The sequence below is a fragment of the Bicyclus anynana genome, chromosome 16 (assembly GCF_947172395.1).
Source record: "Bicyclus anynana chromosome 16, ilBicAnyn1.1, whole genome shotgun sequence".
In the NCBI taxonomy this organism is placed as follows: Eukaryota; Metazoa; Arthropoda; class Insecta; order Lepidoptera; family Nymphalidae; genus Bicyclus; species Bicyclus anynana.
In genome coordinates this window covers 963,739-985,230 of record NC_069098.1, presented here as the reverse complement: position 1 = coordinate 985,230, position 21,492 = coordinate 963,739, and the positions used below count along the sequence as shown (strand labels likewise).

Genomic DNA, 21,492 nt, shown 5'->3' with positions numbered 1-21,492 from the left:
ATCGAAGGCACAGGTCATATCCACTGAGATGTCACCATTTAAAATATAGTTATATTATAATACCGTAATGGCGTAATGCTATATTTTTTGAACCGAGATTTCATCACCAGTTCACACATATGCACGTCAACTGTGGCAGGACATACTGATCAGAATGATTATTTTTAAAAACTTGTTTTGCATGTACCTTATTCTAAAAAAAATTGATTGATTGATTGATTCAATCAATTTTTTTTAGAATCCCAACACTCGAATCCCAAAGTAATTATGATTTTTTACTGAATTAGACAGACTGGAGTTCGGCAAAACACAAAAAATAGGCTAGTTTAATTTTATTTTTGCAGAGATGGTTTATATAAAAGTAATTATGTAAAAACAACAACAAACGGGTCAGCTACATGGTAGATGTATGTAAATAAACCTTGTAAAATACCAGTAGCATCACTGGAACAAAGACCAAACACTGGCACCATTAATCACACTTATACAGGGTGCGCCTAAACGATAAAATACAGCAATTGTGTTTACAACGCGATTATAGAAACTAATTATTATTGTATTGTATGTATTTAAAACAACCTAAAATATATTTACGTACACAAGGTTTTCCAAAACAAGTACTATTTTACTAAAAAACAAGCACTATTTTAGAATTTAAACTATCGTGAGTGTTATTCATATTAATTGATTGTGAAACACGGCTAAAACTCACGTGATATTACGTCGGAGTATGCAACTGATCGTGCCGCGATGCATGAACCAGCTCATGACTAAGAGCCCCGTATGGGTTCGAAACTAGTCGGGCATACTCCGACGTAATATCACGTGAGTTTTAGCCGTGTTTCACAATCAATTAAACAAGCACTACTTCGCCATATTAGATGTATCTAGGTATGGTAAAGTAGTGCTTAGTAGTGTAAGTTTGCACAGTAAAATATAAGTATCCCAGCTAATAGCAATGTAGTTCGACGTAATGAAATATCAGAACGGATTCGAAGTTTGGCGAATACTATATGTAGGTACTTATTTCTATGTAACGGAACAGAAGGATATTGAGATTCCATAAACGTCACATCGTTCATCATCACGGAAGAATTATTATCATTCGAGTCAGAAGCTATAACATAATGTAGCGTCTCGGTGCAATCATATCCTTGGCCTCTCTAATAAGTACGCGGTCATAATTGAATACGTACAAAAATGTTAACAAGTATTAACGGCCGGCGCCCCCCAAAACCGTCCCCCGGATGCTATGCGCCCCTGAATAATAGGTAAAGACGCCTGTGCTTCGAGTGCTTTAGGACATTTTACAACAGATTTCAGCCATCGCTTCGCATCGCTAACTTATCTTCGACTAAAAAACTAGTTTATAGATACTTGCTAAAGTCTAGTATATTTTTTGCGCAGTTCAAAATACTCAGTAATGCCTTACCAAATTCTATTAGCGGCATATAATCACTACACTGTGGAGGCTCTTCATGGTTTAATTCGTAAATTGGTCTGGGCAGCGTTGCGTGACCGACTGCCCGTCCGATAGTTTTGATGTATAGTAGCTCAATGATTGACATTGACCTTGCTAGACCACTCCTACGAAGACGCTCTGACTAGAGGAAAATATACAGATGGAGCGACAAAACTTTATGTTGTCTTGCTGAGGAGATTGAGTGTGATTGATTAAAAGTCATGCTAACATTTACTAATTAAACTGATTTTCTTTAAATAATAAAAATGAACCATAAATGTAAATCTAAACTTTATATGAGACTGCTTTTCCTGTTAGCAAAGCTTTCAAAGTATTGTAGTGTAGAATTAGTTTCTTTTTTGTTCAAAGGATATGTGGCTTGAATTTCTTATTGTATGTAAAAAAATTTAATCCAACTTATACAAATAGCTATACAAATTATACCCAAGTGTAATAGTGACAAGAATACTAGCAAGAATTCAGTCAAAGATTTACACGTGCAAGTTCTTAATACGAGATGATATGCTATGTTCTTATTTATTATATCTCTATTATCTATAAAAGTTTGCACTACTGCGTAGTTAACATGCAACTTTTTAGAGGTTTTATCTTCATCGTAATTGAATATCTCTGCGTGATTTTCGTCTATTTTATAATTAGTCTAGGTATCGTGATCGAAACAGCGGTTTCCTTCATTTACCTGAATAAAACAAACGTCATCTTGGCGCGTAAGTAGATACAAGTATGCCTCACAATAAGAAGAACTGTAGTATAGCCAATCCCATTTAACTATCTATCTTTGAGTTTATGTATCACCTTATATATATATATTTTTGAACATTCATTGCTGGTTTTGTTAGCCACGTCAATAACAACAGCAATACATAGCAAGCAATGGTGCCTACAAGTGTCGGTACGGTCACATTGCATTGACTGATGCAAACCATTACACCGTTTTAGCAAGTCATTGCCGGTTTTGTGCGGAATGTTTACAACTCCAAGAATACATAAACGGCGATGGTTGCTACATCCATTCATATAAACGATGTCGAATACAGTAAGGTCATTTCATGCTGTTCACGCGCAGTCTGCGAACGTTCCTCCCAGAAGCCGGCTGTATGAATCCGCGTGTCAGTGCCTTTTAACTTTTTAAACCGGTTCCAAAAGCTGTTGCGATAAAAACCTGTGCCTGTATTTGGGAATTAAAAAAAAAAGTTTACCAATTTAGTGCCATGGACGACAGGTAATTCACGTAATAGGCAACAGTCTCTTTAATGCTTATCAGTTATCACAGATAAAATATTTCTAATGTTACTCATACAAAAATATGGAGATTTCCGAAGTCGTGCGAATTTTCTTGTCTACTTGTTTTTGTAACTTGGTCATGCTCTACTTCGGAAAACGTCCAAAAAATCATAGAGTCACTTTTATTTTGTACCGGCTATTCAATAATTGACTATTTATTTAACCCACTTAGTTGAAATGTTGGAAATAGTAGAATTATAAACAGCTAATGGCACAACAACGTTTTACAATACGTATACTATAGTGTGTTCTTTTCAAATAATGAAAACTATTGAATTAAATACCTGTTTGATTTAATTATTTTCTTATATCTATTGGGTTTAAGGTCTGCTATCCAGGGCAGAAAATTTAAAAAAATATTATACCTACCTAACTTAAAATTGAAAATAAGAACACCTGCAACACATTATGTTAATTAGTAACATGCTGGTACCCTATCCTCTGAGGATTAATTAAACACGCTATAACTCCAATTAATATTTGATGCTTATCACATTGTAACATGTACTTTTTAATTATTATATATTTTTTTATTTTAGATTATTTTTTGTCGCATAATAACTGGAAGCTTGGTATAGGAGCTTACGTACTGCGTGGGAGTATTAATTTTTGGGAATTTTGGTGATCGCTGAGCTTCAAGTAGACGGTAGTCACAATGTCATTCACCCCGATGTAAGTTCGCTTCGCAAGACGGCATCCAAACGCTTTGTTTGTTTTCTTTTAATCTTCAGAATGCATAATTTTGCGATTCTTATATGATCACATTACTAAGTCCAAGCCAAATGAAAGTTGGTATAATTGTACTAGTTTATTTATTTATTTACGAGTGGCTGGTAGGAGGCTTCGGCCGTGGCAAGTTACCACCCTACCGGCAAAGACGTACCGCCAAGCGATTTAGCGTTCCGGTACGATGCCGTGTAGAAACCGAAAGGGGTGTGGATTTTCGTCCTCCACCTAACAAGTTAGCCCGCTTCCATCTTAGACTGCATCATCACTTACCATCAGGTGAGATTGTAGTCAAGGGCTAACTTGTAAAGAATGAAAAAAAGATACTAGTATAAATGCGAAAGTAAGTCTGTCTGTTTGTCTGTTACCCTTTCACGGCTTAACTGCTGAACCGATTTGCATGAAATTTAGTATATAGATAAATTGGACCTTTTAGCATGATATAGGCATTTTTTTATACCGGAAAAATATATGGTTCCCGCAAGATTCGTAAAAAACACTAACGAACAGAGACTAGTTGAATTATTAAAAGTTCAGTATTAATTGATACGACCTCTTTAGCGTTGTTTCATAACCGGAATGTCCTGGTTTTGAGTCACAGCTAGTATCAATTTTGGGTAATATTTACTAAACTGGTTGTCTAATCTGGTCTAATCAATCGCGGATGCTAGTTACTACCCTGCTAGTAAACCTATGGCCTAGCGTTCCGGGATATCGCCAAATAACGAAGGGTTGGGTTTTTAGTTGTATCCCTTCCCCTTCGTGTTTCAACTTCAGAGGGAATTAGAAGTTGGCCGTATACCATTTTTGGCTGGTTCATTGGTTTGGTTTTTAACACGAGGTAAGATTCCAAACAAGGTAAATTAACATTTGGGTTGGTTGGGTTTGTTGATATTTTACTAACGTATGTTAAAACAGTTTCCCTGGTATGTCGTGTCTTTTGTTTGTTGTTGTCAGGTGAAGGTGCTTTTAACTAAAAAAAAATAATATCTAAGTAATATTTCTTAAAAACTAATCCTTTATGCATGGAAATAATAACAAAGAAGTGGTATGTAATATCGCGTGATCTCGCAGAATGCTTGGTACTTACCTAAATACCTATTTATGTAGATAATTACGTACTCGTAGGTAAGTGGATATACGAGTACGTACGTATCATCTCTACGTACCATATTGTATCTAAGGTAGGTGAAAATCATTCATCATAATACGAATTGTAAGAGATAATCTCTGGATCTACTGAAACTATTTTGAGAATTCTTATACCATTATAAAGCTACGTTATTTGTAAGTGTCATAGGCTTTACTTTATCCCCGTATTCTCACGAAATGGGAACTACGCAAGTGATGCCGGGAAGCGTCGGCTAGTCAACAATATTTACTACCTACCACATATGAAACAATTACTACGATATAAACAGTATTCAGTACAGTAATTGTTAAAGATGCTTCTTCAATAGAGATCCCAATTGTTAAGTGAATAACCAATAACAGAACAGCACGTCATGTTCCTCAACATGGGGCACAAGTGAGTCAACAACCAGAAAATACTTACCGGAACACAGCTGTGGCGTGCACTCCATAATGTAAGATGCACTGCAGGGGCTATTACGAGCCTTTATTGAAGAACTTTTTCTTTTTGTACGAGTCCTAAGTATAGTGCCTACCTTGGCTAAAATATCTTTGCTCTTTGCACGCCACTGAACATAGCAATGCTGATTAGATGCAGAAATAACCATGGTACTCTGATGAGCTCTACTACTACGTACAGACAACTAGTACTTACTGAAAGTATGATTTGATGGCTTTATGTTTGTAGTACCCACACCTGCCAGTACAATGAAGAGGACGGCTCCATGCGGATGTTCCTCCGCGGCCGGCCCGTGGTGCTGTACGCGCCCAGCGACCACGACAACCTGGACCCCGGCAAGGTCGCCCCGCCACCGCAGAACAAGCTCAAGTTAGAATGGGTCTACGGATATAGGTGAGTCCAAAGAACGTCATTGCGATGATCGTTTTATGCTATGACAAGCCTTTGACGCGATCTTATCATCATCATCATCATCAGCCGATAGACGTCCACCTCCAATGGTCTCGAGCCCCTAGCATCCAGCAGCTCCCTGCAACCCACTTGATATCCTCGGTCCACCCAGTGGGGGGTCGAACAACACTGAGCTTTCCGTTTGGTCGCCATTCCAGCACCTTGATACCCAACGTCCATTGGCTCTACGAACTATGTGGCCTGCCCATTGCCTCTGCAGCTTCGCGACTCGCTGAGCTATGTCAGTGACTTTGGTTCGTCTGCGGATCTCCTCATTTCTGATTCGATCACGCATAGAAACTCCAAGCATAGCTCGCTCCGTCTCCCGCAGAGTGACTTTGAGCCTTCTAATAAGGCCCACAGTAAGCGACCAAGTCTCACCTGATTTTAACTGACGATGTAGTCCAATATGGAAGCGGGGTAACTTGGATGAGATATAAGTTTATTGTACCCATATCTCTGACGGTTCCTACGCGGCATCGTACGCTAACGAAACGAACGCTAAATCGCTTGGCCGTCTTTCTGGTAGGGTAACTAGCCACGGCCGAACCAGTCCCGAGCTGATTCCTAGCACTACCAACTAACAGAGGGATCGTCAAATGTGTCAGAAATTTTAAAAATGCAGATTCCTGCCCTCGGATTGTCTTATCGGTATTTCACTGAAAAAGAGCTATTTCTGTGGTACATATTTAGTGGGTTCCCACATGTCACCTGTGTTAGCCGAATATTTAAATCCGCTGTACCACATCTAGTGATGGACAACAGAACGCTTCTCCCCAAGTTCACCTCTCTATTACAAACATCGCATTAAAATTGATCCAAATTGATGCTACAGCTTGTCTGTAAACACACAGGGTAAACTGAAACACGAAAAACTTAGTCGACGGTTAAAAAACATGCTACACTTTTCTTTTGCGTTAATTACTTTAACCACGGAATTAATAAATTGTTAATTATAGCGTTTCTTTAACTTCAAACTTTAACAGTTGCGGGTGTTTGGATGATTACTATTTTTTCAAAAAAAAATAAAACACCTTTCTGTAAAAGCTTATTGATAAAATGAATGGTTCATATGATGCAAGTTATCGTTAACAAATATTTATATGTGTCATATCAGCGATCAACTATTAAGTTCTATAAATATTTACTTACTTATTTTATGATATCATATATGTACTACGAGTACTTACATGGCGGTATTGTATCGATTTAGGTAAATACCTACCTAGATAACACATCAAGGTCAGTTATTAAGGCTGCGGCGATACCTAAGTCATTATTTATTTCATGGCGTGGCGTATTTCCCGTAGGTAATTAAGTCGAATTTAATGGGGAAACTGTGGGTTACGCATAAATTGGTGCTTGGTTTTTGTAGAAATACATTTTTATTTAAGTCAATAAATTCGGTTCTAACTCGTTAAAACGGTTCGGTATCAATAAATGTTGGACCAATGAAGGTTCCATCTTTATTATCAGTACTGATGGGTCAAGACATCGAATTAATTCCAAAGCTGAACTTGAGAGTGTTCCGTCTGCATCTGAGGCGTCTGCGAGTAGGTCCGCGGCTAGCACTGTTCCCAATCCTAGTTCCAACTCGAATGCCGCTGGTACTCTTAGAACGAAGCGAAACCCGATTCAAACTGACCGCGCAAAGCGCAATAATAGAAAGTGATTAAATTATTTGGTTTAAAAGGTATCTATGGATAAATTACTATTTTTTGTTTTAGAAATAATTGTTTTGTAATTCACTTTGCAATATTTTGTTGTTGTACTTTGTGACGGTAATAACAATATTTTATTATTATGTTACCCTCATATTTAATGCTTAGAGTATTATCACAGATACTGTAGACAGAGTAACATAGAATCCCTTTTATAATCTATGATTTGACTATGATATTATTTTGTTGATAAATGACAGTTGTCTATGTCCAATTAAGCGATGTTTACACATTCCAATTTGTGGTGTACTCAAAGTTGCCAGATTTATTATTGCTGATGCTAACAATGTTTGCTTACTGTTTTCTAACCAATTAAATTATTGATTTGTTATGCGTAGTGTTTCATTGCTTGATTGGACTATAGTTTATAATCTTAAAATTAGCATTGCAGCAGTAACTAAATAACAATAATATTTGTGTATGTTTTTTTTTAAGTGTTTACTGAGTTTATTTTTATATATATTGATTTTAGTAATCTGTATAAGTAGTAATTAATTTTATTTTTATTTTCTTTATTTCTCATTTATTTTTAATAGCTTTGTTTACTTTGCCTGTACTGTGATTAATATAAAGTATTTTCGTTTTAGTTTAGACTTTTTAATTATTATTGTAATATGTAGATTGTAAGTTTGTAGTGGTAATTTCTATTTATCTAGCTGGTGGGTGAACAAATTAGGGTTTTACTGTTTTTTGTTGATTAATTTTTTTTTTTTTTATATATATAAATATATATTTATAGTATATACATATATAACTATTGTGTTTATTTTTATTTATATATTTTTTTTTTAATTTTTTTTTTATTTATTATTATATTACATTTGTAATATATTACAAAAATAATGGATAACAACCTAAGTAGTAACTCAGATGACGACAACAGTACAGAAAGGGGGGTGGAGGGGTTGCTATTTATTTACGCAGTCACATCCCTTTCTCAATTCTAGATAAATCTCCTTCTCTGTATACGGAGTCATTAGAGTACATATTTATTGAGGTTCTCTTTGGCACAAGAAAGCTACTGCTAGGAGTTTGTTATAGTCCATCTTTACACATTGACTATTTTAGTAAGTTTGAGGAGTTGCTTGAGAATTTTGTACCGGGAGTTGACCACGTCATTCTCATGGGTGATTTTAACACGTGCTTAATTAAAAACGACTATAGATCTAAGCGTTTCTCTAACATCATCAACAGTACTAATTTAAATATTTTGAATACCACATCCGCAACACATTTTTTCCCTAACTGCACACCATCTTTACTAGATCTTATGTTAGTATCCTCACCTGATCGTGTCAATGTGCATGGGCAAATGGCAGCTGAAGGTTTTTCATATCACGACTTGGTATATTTGTCATACAAAATTCGACCACCTAAAATTAAGCCTACAGTTGTGATGCGACGAAGTTTCAAGCACTTTGATAAAAATAAGTTTATGTCTGACCTCAGTATGATCGACTGGAGTACTATCCTGAATGCTTCGTCAACGAATGACAAAATTATTATTTTCAATTCTTTGTTGACGGAGTTGTTTGATGTTCACGCTCCACTTAGACCCATAAAACTGAAGCATCTACCGGCTCCATGGCTGACAGATGACATCAAGGCTCTCATGGCGAAACGAGATAGGTCTAAGACTAAGTACAAGCAGAATCCTTCTGCCGAGAACTTTGTAAAATATAAAGATCTTCGCAATAAATGCAATAGGCTTTGCTGGAATGCTCAGCGCTCCTATATTCACGCATCTGTAGAAAATAAGGATGCAGCAAAAGTCTGGAGGTTCTTTGACGCCTTGGGCATTGGTCGGGAGCGTAGAACATCATCTACTTGGAATCTCGACATAGAAGCACTAAATAATCATTTTACAAAAGTTACCTTAATAGATAATGCAGCTAAAGTACATACATTAAACACGCTTTCCTTACGTCCAAAACCAAATTCCTTGCCATTTCAATTTGCTTCTGTCACGGATGAGGAAGTAAAAAGAAATATTATGGCCATCAAATCAGATGCTATAGGGTGTGATCAGGTGAGTCGAAAGATGATCCTTTTAACACTTGACGGCATACTAGATATCCTTTGTCATATCTTTAACCACTCTCTCTCTACAAATACTTTTCCTAATACTTGGTGTTTAGCATACATTGTTCCTATTCCGAAATCTCACAGTCCTTCAACTTTCTCTCAGTACCGTCCTATTTCTATTCTTCCTTTTCTATCCAAAGTTCTAGAACGTATAGTGCACAAACAATTATTATTATATCTCTCTGAATTTAATATACTAAATCCATATCAATCTGGATTTCGCACTGGGCACAGCACTGTCACTGCACTTATCAAAATTTGTGATGATATAAGATACGCCATCGATAACCAGCTCCTTAGTGTTGTTACCTTACTTGACTTTTCGAATGCATTCAATACTGTCGATTTCGAGATTCTCCTAGCAGTTCTTAAGTCAATTAATATTTCTCCTGAAGCTTTGGGTTGGTTTCGGTCTTATCTTTATGATCGTAATCAATGTATTCGGGTTAATGAGAAATTATCTTCTCCGAGTATATTAAATGCAGGTGTTCCTCAGGGCGGTGTGCTTTCTCCGTTACTCTTCTCTATTTATATTAATTCTATTACTGATCTCCTCTCCCTCTCCTTCCATTTATATGCTGACGATCTGCAAATTTATGTATCATCACCCGCTGACTCGCTTGACAATGCAATAGCCAGTCTAAATACTGATCTTAATACAGTCAGTGCTTGGAGTAAATCCTACGGATTGTCGGTAAATGCAAGTAAATCACAAGCAATTTTGATAGGGTCACGTCAACAAATTTCGAAAATTAATACTTCATCTCTTCCTCCCCTTTTATTAGATGGAACTGAATTAAATTTTAACAGTTCAGTCAAAAATCTCGGCCTAGTTATGGATGAATGCTTTTGCTGGACACCCCAGGTTGCTGCTGTCAGTCGGAAGATCTTTGCGGTGATTAGCAGGTTGAGAAGGTGGAAGAACTTGTTTCCTCTTAAAACTAAGATTTCTGTTGCTCAATCGCTTCTTCTTCCATTACTCGATTATGCCGATTCTTGTTACTGTGACCTACCACAATATCTCCTTAACAAGCTTGAACGCCTTCAAAATTTAGTCATTAGATTCATATTTGGGTTAAAAAAATTTGACCACATTTCTGAATTTCGTGCTCAATTAAAATGGTTGACTATAGCTCAGCGTCGTAATTTTCACATACTTTCCTTGCTTTATTCTATACTTAATCACTATCATTCTCCTCCGTACTTAAAAGAAAGGTTTCACTTTCGCGGTTCTAACCACCTTCTCAATCATCGATACAGCAATGATAATAAGTTATCTATGCCATTTAGTCGGACTCACCGCTATAGTGAGTCGTTCACTGTTAAGGCGGTAAAACTATGGAATGCCGTGCCGCGGGATATTCGTCATTCTCAGTCGATTCATATATTTAGACGTCGTCTTAAAGACTACTTTTTATCACAGTAATATATTTAGGTATGTAATATCAATTTAAGTAAGTTTATTTTATTGTATATATATATATACATATATATTATTAATGTTAATATTGGTATTTATGTATTTTAATTTTCTTAGTTTATGTAAGTATATTTCATTTATTTTTTTATTGTACAGTATTTTAAGTCGATATTTGCGCACCAACCACTTCTCTTTGTAAACGTGAACTCCTTATAATAACGGTTGCCTGGAAGATATCACTTTAGAGATAAGGCCGCCGTTACACCATTGTTTGTATTTTACTTGGTTTGTTTTTGTAAAATTTTGTTATTTTGTTTTTGGTGTAATAAAGTGTTTTTTTTTTTTTTATTAAATTCGTATAGTGCTATAGTACTGCTACGAGTATACTCGTATACAGAAATTGTTACTTATATGATACACTAGCGGACGCCCACGACTTCGTCCGCCCTTAGACTTCTTTAATCCAGCCCTTACAGTAGTATCGCTGTAAATTGGAGTAACTTCTCCCGTTTACCCAACATTTCCTTTCACCGCTCTGTTCCTATTGATTGTAGCGTGATGAAAAGTATACTATAACTTGCCCAGGAGTATAAAGAATAATTGTACCAAGTTTCATTAATATCCGTCTAGTAGTTTTTGTTTCTATAACGAACATACAGACAGACAGACAGACGAAAATTTTACTGATTGCATTTTTAGCATCAGTATCGATTACTAATCACCTCCTGATAGTTATTTTGGAAATATATTTCATGTACAGAATTGACCTCTCTACAGATTTATTAATAGTAAATGGATGGAGGTGGTTCAAGACCGAACTGTTTATAAGTCATTATGTTATGTCCAGCGGTAGACGACCATCGGATAATGGTGATGATGGAATAAAATCCTAGTTTGTTCAGTGGTTAGTTTGTGCTGCTCCGATCATGAGGTTCGAGTCCCGGTTCGAAGAAATGTTGGTCTTCCCAGAAATTCTCCGTAGCAGCACGGAAAATGTAATAATATAATAAGTATGATAATAGGATTTGATCTGATAACGGTTAGACAGTCAAAAAGTACCAGTCCGCTTTGTCGTAGCGTAGTGGGTTTGAACTCCAAAACACTCACTCCTATAGGAGTAGTAGTTAATGAAGCTCTATAATTGAGAACAGTTAAAGTAACCTATTTCCTTTCATCTGTTTTCTTATGTTGTGTCACACTATATACCTACTTAAAAAGAAATTTCAGGTAATTGAATTTGGATGTGAACAGATATTATCATCATTATCAACCCATATTCGGCTCACTGCTGAGCTCCAAGTCTCCTCTTAGAATGAGAGGGGTTAGGCCAATAGTCCGCCACGCTGGCCCAATGCGGATTGGCAGACTACATACACGCAGAGAATTAAGAAAATTCTCGGGTATGCAGGTTTCCTTCACCGTTTGAGACACGTGATATTTAATTTCTTAAAATGCACACAACTGAAAAGTTGGAGGTGCATACCGACATACAGACAGACAGAAAGAAAGACAGACAGACGAAAATTTTACTGATTGCATTTTTAGCATCAGTAACGATCACTAATCACCCCCTGATAGTTATTTTGGAAATATATTTCATGTACAGAATTGACCTCTCTAAAGACTTCACACACGCAGAGAATTAAGAAAATTCTCGGGTATGCAGGTTTTCTTTACCGTTTGAGACACGTGATATTTAATTTCTTAAAATGCACACAACTGAAAAGTTGGAGGTGCATACCCCGGACCGGATTTGAACCCATACCCTCCGGAATCGGAGGCAGAGGTCATATCCACTGGGCTGTTATGGCTCTCTAACAGATATAGCACTTACCTAATTATGTTACTTTTCATCACGATGTTACCATATGAATGAAGAATGGAATCCTCGCGGGTGAAACTGCGGAGGTCCGCTAGTTACTTTTAATTATGATAATTGAAATTCACGACACGCCCTAAAGATTATTCCCATAACAATTTAAACGCGTAAATTACCTGTAACTATCCAAAACGACTTGTGTTTAAACTGTACTTACTAGTTGGGGATAATGCTCAGCAATTTTCCAATTGACCTGACGACGACACAAGCGACGATTACTTAATGCTACCCACGTAAACTACTATTATCGGGTTGTCAAAAAAAACAATTTTGTTGTGAGTCGAGTGTTGAACTGTTTGTCGACAGTTATAAGTTAGGTACTAGATTAGATATGCGGGTTGAAGTGCCATGATAGCCCTGTGACCTCTGCCTCCGATTCCGGGGGGTGTGGGTTCGAATCCGGTCCGGGGCATGCACCTCCAACTTTTCAGTTGTGTGCATTTTAAGAAATTAAATATCACGTGTCTCAAACGGTGAAAGAAAACATCGTGAGGAAACCTGCATACCAGAGAATTTCTTGAGAAATTCTTTGTGTGTGTGAAGTGAGAAGTCTGCCAATCCGCATTGGGAGACTATTGGCCTAATCCCTCTCATTTTGAGAGGAGACTCGAGCTCAGCAGTGAGCCAAATATGGGTTTATAATGATGAAGTCCAAAATAACTTTCTAACCATGAGGATTTCCCCACGTAAAAAAAAAGAATAGATATAGGTAAGCCTCGCGCTTTCTTTCGCTTATTTCTCGTTCCCGTGTGGATACAGGCATAAAATAGCCCATATTAGTGAATGAATTTTAAAAATAGAACATAGAAGCCTCAATGAATAAATAAATAGCCTGAATAAATAAATGAGTAAAAAAAGCGAATGCATATTTAAGCAAACCAATTAAAAACTGCGCAAGAATATGTCTCGTTTCCTTCGATTGTGACCCAACGGTGTGGTATTAAGGCTCATCATCAGAGTTACACAGTTGGCCGGTCGCGCGGAACAGCCTTGAAACACTCAAGACTTTGTCAACTGACAACTGCCAACTGCCAATTGCCAATGATACAATGATATACGATGTTATGACAGCTTTTGTAGGCTGCCCACTTATTTATGAGTTATGGTTTTACATTGAACAAGAGGAGATTGTCCACTTCAGACTAGGTCTATATACCTATACCTACCGTTAAATTAAAAAAATCATCATTGTTCAAAAATTATGATTGATTTTTACCGGTTCACTACTGGACCAGGTACCCTTCCCATTAGAAGAACTATTAAGCCATCACGCTGCTCCAATGAGGCTTGGCGGACATTGGCTGATTATCTTCAATTTATTAACCATTATCAGGTGATTATAATGACAATGACTGGGATCGACGGCTGGACCAAGACGAGACGAGATACTTTTAATTAAAAATCAGGGATGTTATTCGAAATAATAATTAAAAGCGAATTCATCGAATTAATAGACCGACTGAAGGCGGCGGAAGGCGGCGGAAGGACAAAATGTATCTTATATCGTACGATACATCTTCTGAGCAATTCAAAATAATTTCTTGGCAATCGCGACCGGGTTGTACGACCCACTTAGCATGAACTTATATGGAGCACTAAACAAATTCCGAGACCGCGTCAGCGTCACGCGACCGGTGAGCGTGGTCAAAGATGGAAGCGGGCACAAGTATATTGTACTCGTGCCTCCGACGATTTCTACGCGACATCGTATCGGAACACTAAAGGTACGTCTTTGTTGTTAGGGTGGTAACTAGCCACGGTCTATACCTACCAGACAAGTAGTAATAGAGACAGCCAGACAAGTAGTAATAGAGACGCCAGACAAGTAGTAGTAGAGTGTAGACCGCGCTTGACACAGTTACCTTCTTAAACCCATTCTGTTCAACTTTCAGAGGCAAAGACTGTCGCAGCAATCTGTACCTGCTGCCGACAGGCGAGATTGTGTACTTCGTGGCGGCGGTGGTAGTGCTGTTCAACGTGGAGGAGCAGTGCCAGCGCCACTACACGGGCCACACGGACGACGTCAAGTGCATAGCGGTGCATCCCAACAAGCTGGTCATAGCCAGCGGACAGTGCGCCGGACACGACCGACTCGACGCTAGGGTGAGGCGAACTTCGAGTCAATGGCTGCGTGTTTCTCAAGCCGCCATCATGATACTAGTCATTATCATTATCATTTGAAGCCGATGGACGTCTTCACATTTGACACTTCTGAACACAGGCTTCTTGTATGGAATTCCAAACACAACAATCGGCTCGTCGAACTATGTGGGCTGCCCATTATCGCATTTTAGCTTCACGACTCGCTAAACTATGTCAGTGACATTGGTTCTTCTACGAATCTCCTTATTTCTAATACGATCAATCAGAGAAACCTCAAAAGAGCTCCATCGCTGGCTGAATGACTTTGATTCTTCTTATTAGGCCCATAGCTAGCAACCAAGTCTCGCATCGTAGGTCAACACGCACTGTTGGAAGACTTATGATGATTAGCATATTAATTTGTCTCGAATTAAGCATTCCCTTCTGATGAGATGACGACTCAAGAAGAGTCTCACCCTCTTATCTTAAAAATTATCGTCTCAGGTATCTTGTATCATTTAGCTTCTCAAACCAAAATTTACATGCCTTTGTGCTATTGGTAATTCGTAGGATTCAAAACACTTGTTCTCTCTCTCCAGCCTCACGTGCGAGTATGGAACTCAGTGTCGCTGGCGACGCTGGCAGTCATAGGCGCCGGGCATATGGAGCGCGCGGTGGCGTGCGTGACGTTCTCGCGCGCAGACGGCGGCGCGCTGCTGGCGTGCGTGGACGACGGGCCCGACCACACCATCTCCGTGTGGGAGTGGCAGCGGGACAAGCACTGCCTGGCCGAGACCAAGGTACGTGCGCTGAGCACCAGGAACTCATAAACACTGGTTTATGTTCAGTATTCGGTGGAAAACATGTTAGAGGCCGAGTTTCACCCGATGAGTCCGCAAATCAGCATGTGACAAGAGCCACAAAGCTAAAGACTATGCACAAATATTACCAGGAACACAAAATACTAACAGATCTTCGATTATTGTTTAGTAGAAAGAGTTCACTGTGCCTTTAACATCACAGGCAACCGAAACTCAAATAAATACTCTGAACAATTGTACTAGAAACACATAAATACTAACAAATCTTCGTGAATTCTTTGGTGGAAAGAGTTCCCTGTGCCTTTAATTACACAGACAACCATCATACATCATCCATTCGAAACTACCTAAATAACTTGAACAAATAGTACCAGGCACCCATAAACTCTAACGAATATTTTCCCCAGTGTTCAGTGGACACCGTGGTAGCGGCCGAGTTCCACCCGCTGGAACGCAACCAAATCGTGACTTGCGGGAAGAGCCACATCGCTTTCTGGACCCTGGACTCGTCCAACGTGCTCTACAAGCGTATGGGAGTGTTCGAGACACGAGACAAGCCCAAATACGTCACGTGCCTTGGATTTAATCATAATGGTAACCCTTTAGAGTTCGCTTGAAAACCGAGAGGCGCTAATTTAGATTCACTACTGTTTTCTTAACTTTCGTTTCAAGTATTTCTTTTGTGTGGAAAGCTACAGCTAAACCTGTAATGTATGAAATAAGAGAACGCGTCGATGCGAATATGTTGCTACAAGTTCGTACACTACATTCTGATCTCTACCGTGGACGCAAGCTGAAAGCCGCAGATTTTATCAATGAAATATTCTAAATAAACCAATTTTTTCCCTATCAGGAGACGTAATCTCGGGCGATTCCAATGGCAACATCATAGTGTGGGGCCGCGGCACCAACACCATACAGAAGCTGGTGCGAGGAGTGCACGAGGGCGCCGTGTTCAGCCTGTGCAGCCTGAAGGAGGGCGGCGTGGTGACGGCGGGCGGCAAGGACGGCCGGCTGGTGCTGTTCGACGCAGAGCTCAACGCCACCGGCATGGAGAATGTGGTGAGTGCACGAGGCGTCTGGAGTAGGGCACGAGGCGTCTGGAGGAGGGCACGAGGCGTTTGAGGGAGGGAGTACCCTGTAAACACTTAGCGCCTAAGTTGCATGCCAGTTTGCCTCCCCATGACCAACGCTGATTTTCAGGTTTATTGATCTCCCTTCTTTCTTTCTTTCTCAATCATTTTTCCATTCAGCCTTACTTCTAGGGTTGTCCTTTCCTAGTTTTTTTTAAATATAACATTTGATTGCAAAGATTTATCGTCAAACGATTTCAACAGATTGAAGGCCACTACGGCGGGGTGCGGGTAGTCGCGGAAGGCAAGGGTCGACAACTGTTCGTCGGCACTACGAGGAATTGTATCCTGCACGGAGACTTGGAGCTTGGCTTCGTACCAGCAGTACTGGGTAAGGATAGGTATTTTCTAGAATGTTTATCAAAAGAAGGATATCAAAGTGAATTATATTTATTTAATTAAGTTCACATTACGAAATATTATGCCGGAATTACACGCTTGATACTTCTGGTAGCAAACTCCATATCTCCACAATCGTTTGGCTTGAAATCAAACATCGCTATCCGCGTGCTTCCTAGTGCATTCTCAAGTAGCAAGCAAGATGGACGGAGTTTGCGTATAACATTATTATCATGAAAACAAAAAAGTGCAAGAATACAAAAAACACGACAAAGAAAGGGTGGCTATTCAAAAACGTGTCTTCACTTGACCAGTGACACATTTTTAATCGCCGAAAGCGCACTTACATGTGGTCGCATCGCAAGCGCTTTCGGCAAATTTCCCTTTGATATATGACAGAAGACCGACACTCGCTTAAAACCCAAGTCAAATAAACACTATACATTTTGAAGTTTAGCAAGCGTGTGGTTCCGACATTAAACATGTCAGAGCTCAGACTAATTAGATAAAGACCTGCCTCGTAAGATATAATTTTTCTGTCAAAGTATATGATCAACGATCTTATGCGATTATAAACACTGTCTTTATAGAATCGATGTTTAATAGTTTACAATCGTTTTATTATTATTTTATTATTATTATTATTATGTATGAAATCTAAGCTCGTTTTCCTTAGAAAATAGCAGAAAATTTTGTTCGTGAATTTGGGTGCGATACTAGTCCTTATGTAGGTATTTAGTCTGAGTGTCAGAGTGATCATCCGGTAGACTGCATGATCACGTCGATATTGTGTACAGGTCACGTGGACGAAGTGTGGGGTCTGGCCGCGCACCCGTCGCTGCCGCAGTTCGTGTCGGCCGGTTGGGACCGCCTGCTGCAGCTGTGGGACGGCCTCAGCCACTCCACCGTCTGGAGCAAGGACATTGAGGTTCGTGCACAAACTATGCTCTATATCCATCGCTTTGGTAACCAGGATCTACGGAAACCGCCAAGAAACGCAGAAGTTGTGTCGAAGTGTTGAAGTGTCTGAAAAACATCAGACACAATTTCCATTTGTTATTTAAAAGTTGTTTGCAGAGTAAAAACAGATTACCTCTTAATGATGATTGACAGAACAACCTTAACACGGATGCCATTTTAATCGTTTATAAGTCAGTCCCTGCTCGAATTTCCCGGACTCTCCGAGCTCTAGACTAGTTCTATTACTACTAAAATGTCTGAACCTAAAATTCAGTGATGATGTCTAAATGTTACAAATTTTACAAGTTCCTCGATTACAGGTGGTATTAACATTCTTTATTTATGTTATTGGTGATGATGATGGGAGGTATGAGTGTTGGCATAAATAAGAGGGTATTTGATGACTTGAGATCAGTTGTTTGTAAGGCAGCGTAGACACGGCCACGCTGCTAGTCGCATTAATGATTTTGTGCAAAAAATGTTTTTTGTTGTAATTATTGATAATGTTTTGTGTTTTAAATATTGTTTATTATAAATTGTTTAGTGTGGGCATGGAGATCGTGTCGGGCAGGGAAGGTGAGTGTTAATGCATTCTAAAGACATCCCTTAAGCCTACTCCCAAGGTCACAAGTCCTGGGATCTGCTCGAGGTGTTTCCTCGACTACAAAATAATGGCACAATCGCTGTCGCTGCTACCCGTCACGTCACATAGGGTTCTGTCTAAATAATTGCGTTTTTTCACAGGAGCGCGCGCACTGCGCGGCGTGGTCAGGCGACGGCTCCGTGATCGCCGTGGGCTGCGCCAACGGCCGCTGGCTGGTGTACGACCCGCACTCGCGCGACCTCATGGCTGCTCACCAGGACGGGTGAGGCCTCTCCGCTGTAATAGTTCTAGTCGTCGCTCTGCTTGGGCCACGTATGGCAGGACATTTAGTCCTCCTAAATAAAATCAAAGAATAAAAGTACAGAAGGTTCACTCAGTAAAGTCAATATGAATTGCAACTCTTGCTATAGCACAATAAAGTTCAATTCAGTTCAAACTAACTGGATTGCCTATGCAAGTACAAGAAGGTAAGTAAGTACCATACAGGTAAACCGTACTACAAAATCGAGGATGCCATGCCTAACGCCAATTATATACTACTAGCTGATGCCGCGCGGTTTTACTCCCGTGGCTCCCGTTCCCGTAGGAATACGGGAATAATATATAGCCTATAGCCTTCCTTGATGAATGGGCTTATCTAACACAGAAAGAATTTTTCAAATCGAACCGGTTCCTGAGATTAGCGCGTTCAATCAAACAAACAAACAAACTCTTCAGCTTTATATTTATTAGTATATATTTACCAAGTTTTGTTAATTCTTTTATTTCTTTTATTATGGTCTTACCTAACTAGGTTTGTGCAATTCGGCTGCGGAAAAATCACTAATGCTACAATGACCTTCATTATATGACAGTGGCATTCACTGACACTAACTATATTTGAAGTTATGTTATAACTATAACTTTATTACACTTAACATAATTTCTAATATCAATGGTATATTTGCAGCACGGAACCAATTCAAACGATCCAGTACTCTCCCGACAATCAGTTCGTAGCCATCGGATCTCGGGACAACTTCATCTATGTGTACCAATCCGACGGGAACGGAACGAAATACTCCAGAATAGGGAAATGTCTCGTAAGTACCCTCATTTAAAAAAAAATTATCACTTTACAAGTTCCACATTCAAAACAAACATTCACTCATTTGAATTGAGAACACTGAGACATAACTCGTAAGTACCTTCACTTTAATATTTTTTAAATCACATAGTTACATAAATACATGCCACAGTACAAATACATAACATAACAATTTCCATAATAAATTTTAATATACGTAACATAATTTTTCACATTTCACGTACATTTTGCACACTTTTACAGAGTAGGTATCTATAATATTTTAAAACTTAATAAATCAATGATAGCAAGAGGATTGGTTTTTTTTTTTTTAAATTATATGACAATTATTTTGGAAAATTAGAAAACTAGCTCAGAACCAGTGACGTACTTAAATGACTGTAAAACATTTTTTTAAAAATAGAACATTAAAAAATGTATCTAATTGGTAAAAATAATTTATTATCATTGTATTGAGGTTAAGTACTTTTTTGATTCCCCTAATTATCTTTTATATATAATGAGATGCATTTCTAAAGTTTAGGGCTAAGACCTAAAGTTCCCTTTCGCTATACCCTAGAGTTTGAGACCATAGACCTAGAGCAGACTTTAAACGAGGGACGCAAATGAATTGCAATTTTAACTACTAGTTAAAAAGAAATTGACTGATTTCATGCATCTTAGTGCACGGAGAGAAAACGTAGAAGGGTAACCAAGTCATACAGCTAGCCAGTGTTTACTTTAGGCTGACGTAGATTCGTTTCATGTAGGATGGTGCAGGTGACAGTTCGTTTCACTCTTGAAAGTTTGCCGCGATTCACGATAACAGAATTATGAACGTCATATAGACGACTGTCATCGTACCCATGCTATCTGAAAAGCAAAGCACTTTAGTCGCTTTAGTTAGTGCATGCTAGTGATTATTAACCAAGCTGAGGTTATGAAACGTTGGTTTAAAGATTTAACCCAAGTTTAATGTAGACTATGCGCTTTTAACATTGTATAGCTAGCTTCCATTATAATATTATTTTCTAATTTCTAGTAGTATTAGAAACCTTTGTAATATTAGTCTGGGTCAGTTACGCTTGTTTCAGCCCCTAAACAGCATTGCTACACAGATCTAAAATATGAATTTATTACTTAAATATGAAGCTTTCAGATTGAGAGCTGGTGAATAAATCATTATGATTTTGTAAATCTGCGATTCTGTCAACCCATGCTCCTTCCTACTATAGTTAAATACGGTAGGCAGCTATACTGAATTATGGTGGTTAAGGTGTTTGTAAAGAAAAACTTTGATAATGTGATGTATGTCCATTCCATTGTAAATGAGTTCTATGGAATTTACGATACCAAACTCTATATAATAATCTAATACTATTTCAAAGTTTATAAATTGGAATTTGTATTTTCTGCATCTATTCATTGTTCAATAACAATTAAATACTAGACAAATTAATTTAAATTAAGTTGACAGCAGATTTTTATTTCTTGCTATATTTGCATTGTTTTAATAATAATAATAAATACTTTTTACTACCGGAAACACATTATGAAAGATGGCACTCTAGACATCTGTCGAGCGTGTCATCGTCCTGGGGAGTCCCTCAGGCATATTGTGTCCGGGTGTTCTCACCTTGCTAACGGCGAATACTTGCACAGACATAATCAAGTAGCCAAGATAATCCACCAACAGCTTGCTCTTCAATATGGCCTTATCGATTTTAAGATGCCTTACTATAGGTACGATCCAGCATCAGTTCTTGAAAATAGCAGTGCATTGCTTTACTGGGACCGAACGATTATCACTGACAGGTATATTGTAGCCAATAGACCTGATATAGTGCT

General features: G+C 38.4%; 1 protein-coding gene across 6 annotated transcripts in view; it reads left to right on the top strand.

The window, feature by feature from the left end:
* Positions 1-21,492, top strand: part of LOC112047558 (echinoderm microtubule-associated protein-like 1) — a 79,031-nt gene that overhangs the window by 51,470 nt on the left and 6,069 nt on the right. For 4 of the 6 annotated variants that reach the window (XM_024084700.2, XM_052886028.1, XM_024084699.2 and 1 more), the window contains 9 exons: positions 5,313-5,477; positions 14,532-14,742; positions 15,321-15,521; positions 15,950-16,136; positions 16,396-16,604; positions 16,880-17,006; positions 17,812-17,942; positions 18,719-18,840; positions 19,528-19,660. In XM_024084700.2, coding sequence (XP_023940468.2) covers positions 5,313-5,477; positions 14,532-14,742; positions 15,321-15,521; positions 15,950-16,136; positions 16,396-16,604; positions 16,880-17,006; positions 17,812-17,942; positions 18,719-18,840; positions 19,528-19,660 — 1,486 coding nt within the window. Of the gene's footprint in view, positions 1-2,535; positions 2,706-3,306; positions 3,440-5,312; positions 5,478-14,531; positions 14,743-15,320; positions 15,522-15,949; positions 16,137-16,395; positions 16,605-16,879; positions 17,007-17,811; positions 17,943-18,718; positions 18,841-19,527; positions 19,661-21,492 lie in introns of those variants that run through there. The other 2 variants (XM_024084702.2, XM_024084703.2) reach the window with 2 other exon arrangements.